Source organism: Ambystoma mexicanum, chromosome 2p (assembly GCF_040938575.1).
Source record: "Ambystoma mexicanum isolate Mex_15411 chromosome 2p, UKY_AmexF1_1, whole genome shotgun sequence".
Classification (NCBI taxonomy): domain Eukaryota; kingdom Metazoa; phylum Chordata; class Amphibia; order Caudata; family Ambystomatidae; genus Ambystoma; species Ambystoma mexicanum.
This window is the reverse complement of record NC_090923.1, coordinates 639,926,156-639,944,452: the sequence shown is the minus strand read 5'-3', so window position 1 is coordinate 639,944,452 and position 18,297 is coordinate 639,926,156. Positions and strand designations below refer to the sequence as shown.

General features: G+C 48.5%; 1 protein-coding gene across 2 annotated transcripts in view; it reads left to right on the top strand.

The window, feature by feature from the left end:
* Positions 1 to 18,297, top strand: part of MST1 (macrophage stimulating 1) — a 1,288,434-nt gene that overhangs the window by 384,762 nt on the left and 885,375 nt on the right. For both annotated transcript variants that reach the window (XM_069644177.1, XM_069644176.1), the window contains exon 6: positions 5,823 to 5,959. In XM_069644177.1, the coding sequence (XP_069500278.1) occupies positions 5,823 to 5,959 (137 nt within the window). The remainder of the gene's footprint in view (positions 1 to 5,822; positions 5,960 to 18,297) is intronic.

The window sequence follows — 18,297 nt, the reverse complement described above, 5'->3', positions numbered from 1 at the left end:
CTAACTATTCCCAGGGACAGGGTACACCATGGAACAATAACAACCAGAAGTCTACCCAGGGTTATGGCAGGGGTAATAAAAGAGGACGTGGTAAAGGTAGAGGCCGCGTCAGTAGAGGCGGCGGCACGCCTCCACCAAAACAGTGACGCTCCGTTCAGGGTCCCTTCTCACGCAACCCCAGTAGGGGGACGCATTTCCAACTTCACCCAAGCTTGAGAAGGGATCACATCAGACAGATGGGTGCTGTCCACAGTATCCGCAGGGTACTGCATAGAACTGTTAGAGCGTCCCGGGAACCATCCTCCATGACAAAAAATACATTCATTGGACCACCAGAAGATCCTCCTCGAGGAGATCGTCAATCTGCTAGCAAAGGACGCGATAGAACTCGTCCCGGGACACCAGGTAAACAAGGGTATTTATTCAACTTACTTCCTTGTGCCAAAAAAAGATTTGACAATGTGCCCAGTATTGGACTTACGGCCTGCAAACAAGTATGTCAAGCCCCAAAAATTTTGCATGACTACTCTCCAAGAGGTAATCCCCCTCCTAAAAAAGGGGGATTACATGGCAACATTGGACATGAAAGATGCCTATTTTTATATTTCCATGCTCCCAGCGCACAGAAAGTACTTGCGCTTCAAGGTGGACAGTCGGCACTACCAGTTCAAGGTACTCCCCTTCAGGATAGCTTCGGCTCCAAGGGTATTCACCAAAGTACTGGCGGTGGCGGCAGCAAACCTACGCAGGGAGGCAATCCCGGTGTACCCTTACCTGGACGACTGGCTCATCACGGGGGAGACCCCAGTAATTTGCAGAACAAACATTCAAAGGACAATCCCCTTCAATTGGGCTTCTCAATAAACGAGAAAAAGTAAAGTCTGGTGCCAAGCATCTCCAAACAGTTCCTAAGAGCTATCTAAGACACTCAAGAGGGGTTGACCTTTCCTTCCGAGGAAAGAATTCAGAATATACTGCTGCAAATTCCGCAATATCAGGCCGGTCGCCAGATAATGGTACGCAAAGCAATGCGTTTGCTGGACATGATGGCGTCATGTATTTACCTGGTCCCCCATGTGCGCCTGCGCATGCGTCCCATGCAGGAATGGTTGGCGAAACAGTGGTCTCAGGCAAGTGGTCAGTGGGACGATCTACTGGTCGTTTCGCCAACACTTGTACAAAGCCTTCACCGGTGGACTGTTACGCTCACCTGACTCCCACGGAGGCGCTGGCCTGGTTTGCGCTGCTGTGACCTCTTCTAAGGTGATGCGCAGGGTTCGGAAGACGGACTGGACCGGGCCCCCAAATCTGGCTTGCCTGGCTCACAGAAGTATCCTTCTGTAGGCGAAAATAGGGGATTAACTGTCTGCGGGGTAATGCAATCGGCCTCCCACTTTCCCCTCTCACCCTCCTCGAAACCCTTCTGTGATTTCTCGTAGCGTCTCACCTTAGGGTCTGGAAGGACGAGCTCTCCATCCTGCTTCTGATGCAGGGGCTCGTTGGTATCCAGTTACTTCACTGGATTTTCGGATTGGTGAGAACCAAACTTGCTTGGCTTCCAGGTAAGTTTTTTGATACGAGGTTCCCCTTGTGTCCATGCATTAATGTACTAATGCTAGTGTCTTTTTCCCCCATAGGGGCCAGGGTAGGGAATGCCGGGGAACAGGCACCGACCCGAGATGTGAGGTGAAATCCTTGTAGAAATCGGGTAAGTCTTTAATGAGCATTTTTTTGGTAATGTCTTTTCATTCGCTCATTAACGCCGATGTCCCTTTTTCCCCAGGATGCCAGGATGCGGCGCGGATCCGAAATGAAGAGGGAATGAATAAACAGGTAAGTCTTAACATGGAGATTTAGCTTTCCTTATTTCATTCTCTCTCACCTTTTGTTCTGGTCTTTTTCTCCCTAGGCGCTGGGGCGTGACTGCGAATCCGGATGATCGCTGCTGAACATGGACATGGAGGCGCCCTGTAAAGGTGAGTGGAATGCAGCGCTGCAGCGATCGACGCGATGAGCTTTTAAACTAAAGTCTTCCTTTTCAGGATTGTCGGCGAGATGTCTCCGGGATGTGGATTTAGCAGGTAAGGACTTTTCCTCCTTCTGTTCTCTTCGTCTCTTCCTTTGCAGGTGATCCAGGGTGCTGGTAGGCGTGGCAGAAGTCAGGCTGCAGGAGCTGACACGGTGAGCGTCCAGCTGCTAGATGCAGAACAACGCGAAGCACGTGTGGCTGTTCGGGTGGGGTTTAAATAGCCTTGGAAGAAGTTCCAGGTATGTATCCTTCCTCCAATCAGGTATGTATCCTTCCCCTACCACGCCCGGATGGTAAATTAGTCCCAAAGGTAAAGTAGTTCCTTTCAGGCCTCAAGGAGGCCGGGAACCTGCAGCATGGTCTGCATCAGGTAAGTGCACCCAAGCACTCCCATGAGCCTGGCGCCTATGGCGCCAGGACTAATGTCTTTTATGAGCCTGGCGCCATAGGCGCCAGGACACTGTCCAAAGGGCCCCTATATGGGGTTGCTTGGTCTTTCCTTGGGGACTGGATGTCCGCTTTCGGAGACGCAGGGCTTGAACCGGCTCCCCGGGAGCGGGCATCATGACATGGACAAGAGAAAATCTGTCCAAGGGGAAACTCTTTTACGATCCCGAGATACAGGCGGTAGTCACAACCGATGCATGCCTGACAGGGTGGGGAGCTCACCATCTCCACCACACAGCTCAGGCTCTCTGGTCTCACTCAGTGGCCAAGAATCACATCAACCTGCTAGAGCTTCTGGCAGTATTCAGAGTGCTTCAAGCGTTCGAGCCCTACCTACTAAACCTGTCAGTGCAAATCCGGACGGACAGCACTACAGCCATGTTTTACCTTAACAAGCAAGGAGGGACTCGTTCGCCAAATCTGTCCAAGCTTGCCCAGAAATTTTGGAGATGGGCACTCAGACGGAACATCTTCCTGTCATCGCAACATGTTCCAGGGGATCTCAATTCTCTAGCGGATGCTCTGAGCAGAGACCCCTCCAAGAGGAACACGAATGGTGTCTACACAGAGAAGTCGTAGAAGATATCTTCTCTCAGTGGGGTTTCCCCACTGTAGACCTATTCGCCACAAGCGAAAACGGACAATGCCCAGGATTTGCATCCAGATTCTCCCAACCAGACTCCCAGGGGAACACCCTGTGGATGAACTGGTCAGGAATGTTTGCGTACGCTTTTCCACCAACTCCTCATCAGGAAGGTGGTCAACAAGATGAACAGAGAATCGATGACGCTCGTCCTGGTTGCTCCCATGTGGGCGAGACAACCTTGGTTCCCACACTTACGCAGATTAGCGGTGTGCGAACCCATCAAACCTCCGTCCTGGTACAACCTACTGTCCCAGCACCAAGGTCAAACAGTACATCCTCAACCCAACTCAATTAACCTGGCAGCATGGCTCCTGAGGTCATAGAGTTTGAACATCTCAATTTACCACAGAGGTGTATGGACATCCTAAAAGAATCTAGGAAGCCAAACACGAGGCACTGCTACTTTGACAAATGGAAGAGATTCGTTATCTGGTGCCAGAATAAACAAATCAACCCAGTTGATTGCACTCCTTCCACTATTGTTACATACATGCTCCACCTGCTGGATGCAGGACTGGTTTTTAACTCAGTGAAGGTACACATGGCAGCTCTGTCGGCATACACCACTTCCCATAATAAGGTGTCGTGGTGGAAAGTACCAGTAGTTAAAGCCTTCATGGAAGGAGTAAAGAGACTTCACCCTCCTATTTCAAACCCACCACCAGGATGGGACCTTAACGTGGTGCTATCTAAACTCATGGGCCCCCCATTCGAGCCCATGCATAAAAGCAGTCTCAAGCACCTGACTTATAAGACAGCCTTCTTAGTAGCAATTACATCTATAAGAAGGGTCAGTGAAATTCAGGCTCTGTCAGTGCAAGATCCCTTCTTTACTGTCCATAAAGATAAAATGGTTTTGCGCACACATCCTAGGTTCTCACCTAAGTTTATTTCTAAATTCCACGTGAACCAGTCCATCGAGTTTCCGGCTTTCTTCCAAGACCCACAGAGCTCGGCTGAGGTGAAACTACACACCCTAGATGTGCATAGGGCGGTCCTCTACTATGTAAACAAGACTGGATCTTTAAGGAAAACAGACCAACTGTTTGTCTCCGTAGCTACAGGCAGAGAGGGGGATCGCGTCTCTAAAGGTGCCATCTCTAAGTAGATTATTAACTGTATCCATCTGTGTTACTCCCTTTCTGAAAAAACTCTGCCTTTCACGCCAAGAGCCCACTCTACAAGAGACATTGGGGCCACTCTGACTTTCATTGCAGATGTCCCCCTTGACACCATTGCAAAGCAGCTACTTGGAGCTCTATTCACCCGTTTACTCAGCACTACTGCATTGACACCCATTCCAAGACAAATACTTAAGTGGGACAAGCGTTTTTAAGACATTTATTTGCTCATGACCCTTCTCACATCCCACCTCCTTCAGGTACTGCTCGCTAATCTATGCACAGCATGTGATCTAAGCAGATTCCAAAAGCCTCAGAAGGGATACATTACTCACCGTAATCGTATTTCTGATGCTTGTATCTGCTTAGATTCACATGTAACCCACCCTTCCTCCCCTCTGAGAGAAGGGCATTGGATGCTTGTAGTCTTACCTTTCTTTCTATCTGCTTGGATCATCTGTACTCGCGCTTCTCCTCATGCTACCTCATGTCAGAAAAAATACAATCTGAGGGTCCTACACGCGTGAGGGATCATGGGTACAGTGGACGTCACATTAGGGATAGTATTACTGGCACGCCCTGTGTCGACGCCCATTTTCGAGTTTCGAAAAACAAACTGTAATACTCCGCAGCTTCCACTAGATGTCGGCCTATGCAAAGCATGTGAATCTAAGCAGATACAAGCATCAGAAATACGATTACGGTGAGTAATGTATCGCATATGTATGTATGTGTGTTTGTAAGCGGGTGAGAGAAGCTGCTGAAGCAATGATGACAAACTCCTCTTGTGGATGTCATGTTTTTGCTTCTGGTAGACCAATCTATGGATGTTGGGAGGGTGGAGTGGTGAAGGGCGCTTCCTGCAATAAGTGCAGATATCAATAATGACTCCTTTGTTAGCATTAAGAAGGCTAAATAAAAGAAGGGGTTGAGTTATGTAATGATTGCACTGACATGTCTTTAAGATAACCATCATAATGTATTACATGGAGGTTAAGATAATACCTTCGACAGTTATAGCCAGTCTGGTGCACAGCCCATTTGCTGCGGTTACCTTCAAACCATAACCTTTTCCACACTCCAAAACTGTACCATTTCATAGCAATTACATTCATTCACAGTGCTCTTATAAGATTCTCCCATACTACAAGTTACCTGATCATTAGTATGCAGTGATTGTATGGGAGCACAGCGGGCAGCATCTGTTTATTTTCATTAGGACACGGCAAAGAAGTATACTATCATTTAAGGGCGGGTAAATAGACAGTCCTGCAGAGTGAATGTTTGGCTTGAGAATGCCTTTGTGGAGGGTTAGTGATTCAGATCTCTGCACTTTTCTGATTCACTGTAGAGGTATCGAGAGGGTTGTGTAGGTGGCTCACTGCTGTTGCTCTGTGATTTCTCTGGCAGGGTTGTGGTGGAGAAAAGGTGTCCTGAGAGCCATTAAGCCAAATACATTATGAAGACAGGTTTAAAGGGAATGGGATGTTGGGCAGAGAGCCTTGCAACAACATGATGAAAAATATTCCTCCTTTGGGCCCTCTTATCTCCCCTTCCTATTTTTGTTTCCATTACCCAGATATTCTCCTGATGCAAGGAATGGCCTAGAGGAAAATTACTGCAGAAACCCAACTAATGATCCACAAGGTCCTTGGTGCTACACCACTGACCAGAGCGTAAGGCATCAGTTCTGCGGCATCAAGAAATGTAATGAAGGTGTGTTCATGAGGCTATTTATGGGCCGAAATAAGTCTTTGTTACTTGCCATATTGCGAAGATTAGTGCTGCTTATTTAGAATTTATTAGGTTTGAGAAAAGCAGGATTCTTAGATGATGATGTGGTGTTTCAGAGGTGAAATTAACACACGCATAGCATACCAAGATAATGAAGTACATTGGTAGTAAGAGTATAAGCTGTAAGGTTCTCTTCCAGACAGTAACTAAAGGGGTATTTGTGAATACTGGCATAGTGTGCACTCCTGGCAAGGCAGCATTGGTCTTCGCAAGAACATTGCAAATACTCTAGTACCACGTTCAAAGGAAAATGTTTACATAGACATTAATGAACCACAATGAACCAAATGTGTCTATTACTATGTTTATTTAAACAAATTCATGTATTCTTAAAAGTATCGAAACAAATAAGCAACATTATTATCTTTATGTTTTAGTATCAAGTTGCATGCAAACGAAATAGGCATTCATAGATATATTTACTGGTAATATTCATTATTCCTATTCTTCCTGTTCCTTGTCCCAGTACTTGTGCAGTACCAACCTCCTTAACAGGAACCTATTTCCAATACCATTTAGTCAGGAGCGAGAGCAGAAACTGTAGAGTGTCGACAAATATTAAGGCGAGGAGTAACTTAGATCTACTCATTACCTCCATCTCCCTGATCCCCGTATTAACCAATGAGGTATGCCAAAGTTGGAGGTGGGCTGGACCCTATGATTAACCATACAGACCCCAAAGTGTGCTGATGCATACCCATTACTGTTTTCATTGGCAAGTGATCATGACATAAATATCCTTAATGAATACCAGGGTGCAGAGCACCTTTGCCTAACTATTGGCTGCCTGGGTGTTACAGTTCAATTTGTACTGTCTAACAAACTAATTTGGATCAACCCATGTAGTTGTCCTACAATCTAGTGCTTGGAAACAGTGTGTATTGTTGCCATTCTCTTTGTCGATCGACCCTGGATCTTCTTAGGAAGAGGTCTTCCTGCTCGAGTGTATGACATAGTTAACACAGACCTGCTGCAGTGGCTAATGGACACATCTGACTCTTCCATGCCCTGCTAATCCCAGACAAACAAAATGTAATTCTTTCTGGAATCGGCTCCCTATGAATGTCAGTACTGTTCTCTGAAAAACTAAACAATGGCATGTCCTCTCTGCATGGGGGCAGGAATACAGGTGAGAAAACGTCAGAACAATGTCTCGTGATTTGTGAAATGTTAGACACTGAAGTCAGAAATGCTGGCTCACATTTCACTGTAAAAGCATCTAATTCCACTTTCAGAAATAGGATAAATACCAAACGAAGCCCCTTTTTTCCATTAATCCATGAGCTGACGTTATTGTCACCAAAAAGGTAGACTTGAATTACTTGATGTCCACCAACTCTATAAGCTAGAATGAAGCCACCTACCATGAACTGAGACCAGGGTTGACTCCGAAGGAGGAATTAATAATGTATGATCTATGCACCTCCAGAGGAGCAAACTCTTTAGAAGGGTATCTGGTGTTTCCATTGAATTCCTATCCATCGAAATGTATCAATTGAATTGCGTATTCATTGGATGAATTCTGATGGATAATTTCGATGGAAACACCAGAAACCCTATAAAGGGATATAAAGGGCTAGATTAAGGGTTAGATTAAGGGTTGGGGTTAGATTAAGTGTTAGATTTAGGGTTAGCGTTGGGGCTAGGGTAAGGCTTAGAGTTAGGGTTATGGTTAGGGTTAAGGGGCAGCGTGGGGGAACCCCCAATATACAATAAACATTAAAACGTTACAAGGAGCTGGCCAGCGCTTGAAATTTCAGCACTGGACAGCTCCACGTGGTTAGGGTTGAGGGGGGATGTTGGGGGACTGGGGGTGAACCTCCCCCAATATACAATAAACATTAAAACGTTGCAGGGAGCTGGCCAATGTTGAAATTTCAGCACTGGACAGCTCCACGTGCTTAGGGTTAAGGGGGGATGTTGAGGGGCTGGGGGTGAACCTCCCCCAATATACAATAAACATTAAAACGTTGCAGGGAGCTGGCCAGTGTTGAATTTCAGCACTGGACAGCTCCATGTAAAGTTTTACCATGGAAAATAAAGGAATCGATATGCTACCTTTTACATTTAAAAGTAAATATCCACGGAAATTGCCCATTGCTGTATTCGATGGATAAGTTTCGATGGATATTGTAAAAGATAGCATTTAGATGCATTTACATTCGATGGTTTTTCATCGATGCATTTCTTTTTCGATGAAAAGACCATAAACCCTTTAGAAGATCCTCAACAGGTGTTTCCACCCTTTAAATCCTCTTGCCATTGCTCTCATAAAGTCTCAATTATCGCTGACTATACTATCTGAGAAGATGGAGGGAGATTTGTACAGCCTTTTCTCAGATGATTTAATAATGTTCTTTTTTTAATTTTTTTTTTTAGCCAAGCTCACCTCCTTCTATGATCCCTGTCTAGCAAGGATCTTAATAGCAGTCCGTGAAGTGATTGCACAGGAGCTGTGTCAAATCATCAACAGCTCCTTTCAGTCTGCATTGTTCAAACTATTCTAAAAAGGCTTCTGTGACTCTTTTGTTCAAAAAACCTTCATTAGATCCTTCTTGTTGCATGAACTAGCCACCCATCTCTCGTCGTCCTTATGTTAGCAAGATCATGGAGAGTCTTGCTACAGAACAACTCCAAGCACTATGAAGAATCACGGGGATGACTTGATATGTCTGGTTTTAGATCTGGCCATAGTACAGAATTGGTTGTGCTGGCCTTCGTGGACGATTTAAGATGGGCAGTTCATTGTGGTGGTGCTGGGGTTCTCATTTTATGGACATCTCATCAGCATTTGACACTGTAGATCACAATATTCTTTTGTCCAGATGAAGTAGTCTGGGGGTGAGAGATGGTGCTCTGAAGTGGCTTGCCTCCTTTTTATCTGACAGATCACAGGTGGTGGTCTGTCCACCATTTGAATCCAGCTAAATCGGTCTCTTGTGGAGTGTCACAGGGCTCTTCTTTAAGCCCACTCCATTTCAATCTGTACATGAGACCATTTGCTCACATAATGGGGTCGGCTGGTGTCCGTTTTTACATCTATGCTGGACATACTCAGAAAATTTTTCAGCTTGAAGTGGATGATATGCAGATAGGAACTAGATTGAAATCAAGTTTTGGAGCAGGTCAATAGCTGTATGCATCCAAGCAGGCTCAAGTTTAAGGTTCAGAAGACTGTGCTGTTGACGTGTTCAGCATATACAATTGGACCACAAAGTGGTATCTATGGGTCAGCAGAAGTATCTGAATGGGTGCCTCAATTTTGCCCCCCTCACTAACTAACTGGTCATTGCCTTATTAAAAAGTCAGGCACCTGGGTTTCTGGCTTGACTCCTCGCCATCTTTGGAGAGACAGATATCTCAAGTTTCGAGTGCATGCTTCTTTCATCTGAGGTCTCTCAAATATCTTTGGGATTTTTCACAAAAAAATCAAATTGTTTTTATCTCCAGCCAGCTTGACTACTGCAACACCTTATACCTTGGCCTGCCTAAGGTGGCCATTTGTCGTATTCAAAGAATATAAAATGCAGCTGCCAGGGTACTGGTGAAAGCTGGTCGGAAAGAGCAGATCTCCCCGATCTTGCATGCTCTTCAATGGCTGCCGGTGGAAAAACAAAGTTCAAGACGCTGTACATTGTGCATTGTGCACTGTATGGCAAATTAGCCAACTTTGACTCTAAGCTCCCAAAATCTGTCCCAGGGAGATGCCTGCTCTCTGCTTCCTCCAATCTTATTATGGTACTCTCCTTTAGATTAGTAAAGAGGGGAGGTTGCTTTTTCTCTGTTCAGGTAGTACAGTTGTGGAACTGCTTACCAAAGAGTCTGCAGGGGATTCAAAGGCATTTGGACTTCTGCAACAAACTAAAGACAATTCTATTCCCTCCGTGAGTCGGAAGACGGTGGGCTTGGTGGGGTGGGCCCCTTTGTTTCTCTGTCTGTCTTTGGGTCCTCTTGGCCCACTTGTTTCAGCACCATGATGCCTCCTGGTTGAGGTGATATGTTTTTGTGCTTAATAAGTGTTGGACTTTACCCTATCAAATCTCAAATCCCATAAGGCTCCATCATGTAGGAATTCAAACACCAAAGGGATACCGTTCTCTGACAATGATATACTATTCCTCCTATATCGAACTATGAAGAAGCCCCAGTGTCTATCAGTCTTTAAAAGTTGCTGGATGGCTAGTCGGCTTGTTTTGATCGCTATCTGTGCTATCAACCCTTATTTCTGCAGCCTTCTCTTGCCCTTTCATGCAGACCAATGATTGGATTTTGCATTGTGGGGGATGGAGGGTTCATGATATGCCCTCGGAGGTGGTGTAGGCCACTTCAGAACTACCAGACCGGGGTGGACTGAAACTATAATATTATGGTCCCATACCTCTCCAAAACCTGTGCCTGGCTGTCACCAGTCGTTCTTAGATAGTAATTTAGTGTGCTTTGTTTGATGTTTCAGCGCACCAGACTAACAGCACAGCAACTGTCATAATCCATACCTTATATGATTGATGACCCTTAAATGCTGCCTTTTGCGTGAAACATTTTGGCTGCTTAAAATGTGACCAAAAAGCAAACTATAAATTCTTTTTGGATAAGTGACCACTTTTCAGGCATTCATTTCATGAACAAATTTGCAAGAGCATCTGAATCACAAACGCTTGACCCCCCTAGTTATGATAATACCCATCAGGACTATAGGCAAATGCTCCACAATCCGGCCAATGACACTGTGCTGTCTCCTATGAACAGTAACATGTCTCGTCATTCACTTGTTCTGATGTCATGCACAATGATCTAGTTGTGAGGGAGGAGGTGGTGTTCACAGGAGTAGGAGGTAGGGAAGTTACTGGGAGCATGGGGAGTCTCGTGGAGCAGTCAAAGAAGAAAGCAGGTTGAAACTGCACTTCTAGCTCTGCGTCTTTCTTGCGGTGAAGGCGCCATGTGCGTGAAGGAAAGCCAGGGTATACCGGGCTCCCCGTGGTGGTTCCACAGGATACCCCGTAACATTGGCGACGAGGCTGGCATTCTGCGCCAGTGCCTGAGACTGCCCGGGGGAAGTGGAGCACTGGAGAGGAGTGCCGGCAATGCCGAACACAGACAAATCAGTGACACAGCGTGGCAAGAGACCGATGAGAACTCCAGCATAAAAAGGGGTGCAACACTAACAGCAGGAAGACGATCAAATGACACATTCTTATCCATTGAACTGTCAGGACAAGGATTGTGCACACACCACTAGTGAAGGAAAAACTGTTATGCTCACCTGGTATCCACAGGGACGCCACTCAGCCGGGTTACTTGCTGGTATGCTTCTCAGCTTTGCCCTGATGTGGTCTGCGGAGAAGGTTCTGCATGAAAATACAGGAGGACTGTGTTCAAGATTGACCAACTGGGGTAAGTATCCTCCCTCCACCGCCCATATAATTTCAGTGCCTCTGGCGCCCTCTCCTCACTTTGTGGGAGAATTTGGCGTGCACTCCGTCCTGCCTTCTTTGCATCGGCGCGTTGTCTTTCATGGGCGAGTGCAGTCCAGTTACTTCACTGACGCCGGCCCGTTTGATATTGTTCAGGTAGGTCTTATTGCTGTTCTTTAGTTTTGTTGCTATCCTGCATGCCTTTCTTTGTTTAAAATGTCTTTTTTTTCTCCCTTAGGTATGCAGAGCTTCAGCGTGGCGAACTGGCTTGGTTGAGCCCCGGTGGTAAAAGATGGCGCATTAAGAGCGCTATGATGCGGTAAGTAAGCGCTATGCGCAGCCTTTGCTAACCTGTGTTTTCCCTCCTTGTAGGTCGCGGTGTTCTTCAGCGCGACTGGAATATCCGGAGTGGTGCCAGCTGAGAGACGACCAGCCAGGTAAGCCTTTTGAGCAGTTTGTAATTTGTAAATGTCTCTACTGCTTTCTTTAATGTTGCCTCTATTTTCCTTTTTCAGGTTGTTCTGTCCGGGAGGCATGCAGATTCAAAGAAGCTGTTCTCAGAAGCTGCGAGTGGTTAAAGATGAAGACTGCAGGTGAGATGCTGCTGCTAATGATGTTCCTTTTGTCTCCTTGCAGGTTCTGCTTCTCCGAGGTTCGAGGGAATAGCTGGACACGGTGAGCGTCACGTTGCAAGCTGGAAAGTAACACGAAGCTTGTCGTCTTGCTCGGGTGTGGTTTAAATAGCCCCAACAAAATATTCTAGGTAAAGTAGTCCCTAGGCTACCACACCCAAAACACTACACCGCATAGCTTGGTTCTTAGGAACCAAGCTATGGGGGTCGTGGCCAAGCAGCCATGGAATGAGGACGTTGAATCCATGAGCTCTGTCGGAGCCGCAGTAGTCTGATCCTGCACTTGATGCATCGAGCCCAACTACACCTCCACACGGTGCTCCAGCTGCAGCTGGGGCGAAGACCTTTGCTTTGCGGCTTATTCGGAATAAAATCAGAGCGAGGGAACCTGGTGCAACGCTCCAGCCCGGCTCCCCCTCTGTTCCGGGCAGTGCACACAAAATGGCGGCCGCAGCGCGCTAGCGGTTCCGGGCCGCGCACAGGACCTGCTGGGCAGCGACCCCCGTGGCCGTCTGGGCACACGCTCCTGCCGCTGGCCGGCGACACCTGGGCGTGCGGCCAAACCATCAGAGCTGGTTTGCGAAGTCCATCGGGGCGCAACGGAGAATCGGGGGGGGGGGCGGCACCGAGTGGCCTCCCGAACGACACCATAGGCGCACTGACCTGCTGGTGCTGGGCACCCCCTGCAGTTGGGGAGCGAGACGGTGCACGGCCGAGGCACTCGGTCCAGCTGCTACAGACCGGGGCTTCCCTGAGGAGGACTCTGCTTGCCGACAGTCTGGGCTGCCTGCCGCGGCCAGACACAGAGCCTCCCCCGCGGCCGCGACAAGGCATTCACTGAAGGCTGTGCCCCCCCCCCCCCCCCCTCCCAGGAACAGCGAGGTGAGGAGCTGGGGGAGCCACACAATACGGAAGCGGGTGCTGCGCGCTTCCCGCACTCGGCGCACATCACAGACTGCAGCAGGGGAACCTGCCCCGGAGAGCGTGCTAGAGCCAATGAAGGCACCACTAGCTGCGCATGGAACCCGCGGGGGCTCACGCGCCACACACTGACACTCCGTGTGATGAACTGAGCCTAGTGGGGCCGACCTGAGGAGCACACTTAGTAGTGAGCGACCCAACACGCCACCCTCCTGAGCACAGGGTTGGTCAGCCTGCATTTGGTAACGCCAAAGTGTCATAGCACTGCACTCGTAGTGGTACACCAACCCCACAACCTCGCAGGTTGATCCTGCCCTCTGCACTACACCTAGTGGGTTGGCCGGCAGTGGTGACTGTGATAGACGGCAAGAGGGCGCTGGCCCCGACACTATCTGCGACACCGGTGTGGTGAGAGCCCACCCACTCAGCACTTGGGGCCGGGCCACTGAGGAGAGTTGCTGCGCTGAACCCCTGCGAGGGGGACAGCGACAAACTGGAGAGGGTCACGCCGCTCCCTGGCTCGAAGGAGCGTACTGGACGTCCGCACTGCTTGACGGGGCCTGGAGACCCTGCAATGGCCACCTCAAGGAGTAAAGCTAAAAACGCCACGATGGATCAATTTGTGTCATCGAAGTCCCACCATGCCGCCCCATCTACATCGAGAGGCGCAGCAGCACAGGCCAGCCCAGAGGAAAACACCAAGGACAACCAGGTGCTGGAGGCGATTGCAGCCCTAAGAACTTTTATAGACACGAAATTAGGCGAGGTCAAAGCTGACATCCAGCTTATACGACAGGATGCCCGCAATCTGACGGAACGCGTTACTATCATAGAATCCTCCCAGAAGGATATGTCGGACGATACAGCGGACCTTAAGGCTGAGGTGGCAGACCTTAGGAAAAAGGTGTTTCCTGGAGGCAGGGTCGGAGGTATGCGGAAGGACGCGCAAGGCGCAACAACATCAGGATACTCGGCATTCCGGAGGGGAGAGAGACCGCAGACCCGACAGCCTATGTAGAATCCTTAATACAGCAGGAAATAGGAGCAGAGAAGCTCTCACAGGGCTTCGCCATAGAGAGGGCCCACAGGTTGCTCCAGAAGAAACCCCCTCCAGGTTCCTACCCACGTCCCATCATAGCAAAGGTCCTCAACTTCCGAGACAGGGAAGTCATCCTGAAATTTTCAAGAGAGGGAGGCGTAATAGAACAGGTTAACTCTAAAATTACCATCTACCCTGACTACACACAGTCGGTACAGAGAGCGAGGAACTCTTTCGTCCCAATCAAGGCCCGACTGAGAAAATTGAACTTAAAGTACATGCTGCTCTATCCTTCCAGATTAAAGGTGATCTATAAGGGACGAGCGATATTCCTGGAGTCGCCGGCCGCGGCCAACATAACAACTTAGCTGAGGTGCCCAGGGAACCCACCCATGAGAGACACGGCGAAGAAAGTAATGAGTGGTAGACGGAACCCTTGCCTGGAGCACTAGAACGAGGAGGTACACTACCACCACTGAAGCAACACTACGACGAGAGAAAGCTAAACGACTACTGGGCTCGCAGGGCCTCCTCCACATATGCACAAACCACGAACCCATGAAAGACAAGTGCAGGCCTGTTGCCAGCATGCACCAACTTGCGCCAGAAACCCGGATGGGGACAGGCAGCGCAAGAGCGCCCGAGGACTGTACCCTTATGGCAGAGGCTGGATGCACCAGTTATAGTTACCGTTTTCATGTTACAGTTGAGACTGCCCTACTTCTGATGACCATCCGCCAAATGGAAACGGACCCAGGGCCGGACCCCGGAGCTTACCAACCTGAGCAAGCAGAGCGAGATGTGAAGTCCGACAATGCATTGCCGAATCACAGATACAACGTGGAGTCCACCACAGCAAAACGCGAAGTCACACAATGGCCGCACTACCCAGGATAATCACATGGAATGTTAGGGGGATGGGTTCCTACCTACGAAGCAACCGTATACATTCTTACCTGAAGAGGAAGAAAGTATCAATCGCCCTCCTGCAGGAAACACACCTCTCAACGGACACTATGGACAAACTGGTAAATTACTGGGGTGGCCAGGGCGGCGGTGCATCCTACTCGAAATACGCACGCGGCGTATACACATGGGTGAGCTCGGGTATACCATTTCACCTGATGGGCGTGGAAGCGGACAAAGAAGGCAGATATGTAATCGTATGGGGCATGCTGGAGAACTCTCGGCTGTGCATAGTGAACTGATACTTCCCCCAACACGGTATCCCCTCTCACCTCAAGAAGCTATGTGCCATAATCACACACCACAGGGAGGGCATCCTTTTATGGGGGGGAGATTTCAATTGCGTGGTGAATGTAGAAATGGACAGATCCACCACGCCTCGTATCCTCAACACCCCCGCCCCTCGGGCACTTTGCAGCGCGATTGAGGACTTGCACTTAGTCGACGTCTGGAGAGACTTGCACCCCACCGATAGGTCCTACTCATTTTACTCGGCCCCCCAAGACCTGCATACCAGGATAGATCATTTTTTCATCGATAGTGAGCTAACTCTGCAAGTCGAATCTGCGTGCTACCTGGGCAGTTCAATATCGGACCACTCCCCGCTGCTAATAAAGCTCTGCCTTAGGGGCCCTAGACCACCTATCCCGATGTGGTGCATGCCAATAGACACTTTAACGGACCCAGCATTCAAGGATGCCCTAGGCGAAAAGCTGGAAGAATATATAAATATTAACAAGGGATCAGTTGAGAAATGGAGCACGCTATGGGATGCCATGAAGGTGGTAAATAGGGGCAAGATAATAGCTGAAGCAGGAGGGATCAGGAGACAACTGAGAAAGGAGCTGGAGTCAAAGGAGGAGGAGATCAGACACCTAGAGAACAATCTCCACCCTACCAATGAGAAGGAAACCTGACTGAAGGAGATCAGAGAAGAGTGAAGAATTGCATGGGAGAGGCTGTCCAAGTTCGACTTCTCTGCGCGAACTCTTAAGGCACACAAGGAAGCAGATAAACCAGGCAGGATACTTGCCTGGCTATGCAGGAGGGAGCACCCAGGCAGGCCCCCAAAGAAATCAAGGATAAAGACGGTATAACTCACAGGACACAGCAAGCAATAAACAATGTCTTTTCAGACTTTTATGCCGAGCTATATGCCCACAGAGACCAAATCCCGAATCAGACATCAAAGATACCGTGGCCGAAGTTGGACCACCTAAACTGAGCCAGGAACAATGAAATATACTGGGAGAGGCCGTCACTATTGAGGACATATCAGAGGCGATCAGATCCCTTTCCACGAGCAAAACCCCTGGGACAGATGGCCTTACTCCAGAATTCTACAAGGCCTATGAGGAGATCCTAGCCCCCATCCTGCACGGAGTATACGCGGAGGGATACGAGACCGGGACGCTACCGAGTAGTATGAGAGACACCGTTATTGTACCAATACTCAAACTAGGCAAACCAGCTGACGAGTGTGACTCTTATTGCCCTCTCTAGCGATGCTAAACTATGACAGTAAAATATTGACAACGATATTAGCTAAGAGGCTCTCTAGGGTGATAGGATCCCTAATACACGAGGACCAGAATGGCTTTGTCCCAGGGCGCAACACCACGGCCAACCTGAGAAGGCTCTAACACATAATGGCTCAAACAGCTAAGTACAATGACGACCTGGCAGTACTTTCACTAGATGCCATAAAGGCTTTCGATTCAATATTTTGGGAATGGCTGACCGAGACCTTGAGGGAGTTTGGACTTGGTGAGCATTTCATCCGATGGGTGAGGGTGCTCTACAACGACCCAGTGGCGAGAGTGAAGACAGGAGGAATGGTGTCGGGGGCTTGGGCTATCCAAAGGGGAACCAGACATGGGTGCCCACTGTCACCAATGCTGTATATCCTTGGCCTGGAACCGGTGGCAATTTATTTCAGGAGGCAGCTCTTTGACGCTGGCATCAACATTAATGGGGTAGATAACATAATTTCCCTGTATGCCGACGATGTCCTTTTATACCTGCGAGACCCCCGACTGAATGCACCAACTGCATTAGACATCCTTGATAATATTGTGAAATATTTGGGGATAAAATTCAGCAGACAGAAATCATGCTCCTTCCCCCTCGCTGGGCTTAAAGGGAAGGGTACAGAGGAAATACCCGAGATCGGGATTCAATGGCAGCCGGAAGCCTTCCGCTATCTTGGTCTCACCATTATGCACACCCCAGCCTCCACTCATAAGTGTAACACGGAGGCAGCAATGTGCGGAGTGCGCAGGTCTATCAAATTCTGGTTGAAGTTACCGCTCTCAGTGATGGGCAGAGCTGCAAACTCCAAAATGATTATACTACCAAGCTTTCTTTATTACTTTACCAACATAACGTACTACATACCCCCGTCCTTCTTCAGGAAACTGGAATCCCTAATCAGAGACTTCCTTTGGGGCCGGGCCAGACACAAACTTACATTGAACATCCTTACGCTTCCTTATGCTGAGGGTGGCATTCAACTGCCCGAGTTCCAGAGGTACTATTTAGCAGCACAACTAACACATCGCTGAGACAGGCCTCCTCCGACAACTAATCACACCTATGCATCCCAAAGAGATAATATGGAGCACTCAAATAGGGCCCCCTGACCCACCCATGATAGTAAAGCTGGGGAGGCAAATCTGGAACAAGGTCAGATCATTGCTTGGACTGCAACACTTATACACACCTGATATCCCCATGCTTACAGATGTATGCAAAATCCCCACTGACTTACCAACGAAGAGGAGCTGGGAGAACTGTGGCCTCTATACATGGGGAGACATGTTCGATGAGGGGCTGTTCAGACTTTGATTCATTACAATTGAAAGATGGGCTTGCCACAGGCCAATTTTTATGGTACCAAAGGGTGAAGCACGTAGCCAAGAAAAATTGGAGCACTTGGCCTGAGGAGCCAGAAACGCACCTTCTTGTGCAGGAAAGGTACAACCTTGGCGATGGCTGGAAACCGACATCGAGGCTCTACACACAAATAAACGACAGGCCTAACCCAAGAAGTGCGCGCCTGAAAGAGATGTCAGAGACTGATCTTGGGACTGAAATCACGGATGGTGAATGGGCGAGAGCCCTGCTGTACCCGAAGGAAGTGTCGCGGAACGCCAGGTTTAGGCTGCTTCTGCAGAATGTCCTTTATAGGACTTACATGACCCCGCACAGGATAGCCGCTTTTAATGATAAAGTCTCCCCGACTTGTCCATGGTTCCCCTCCGAACATGCTGACATGCTCCATATGTTTTG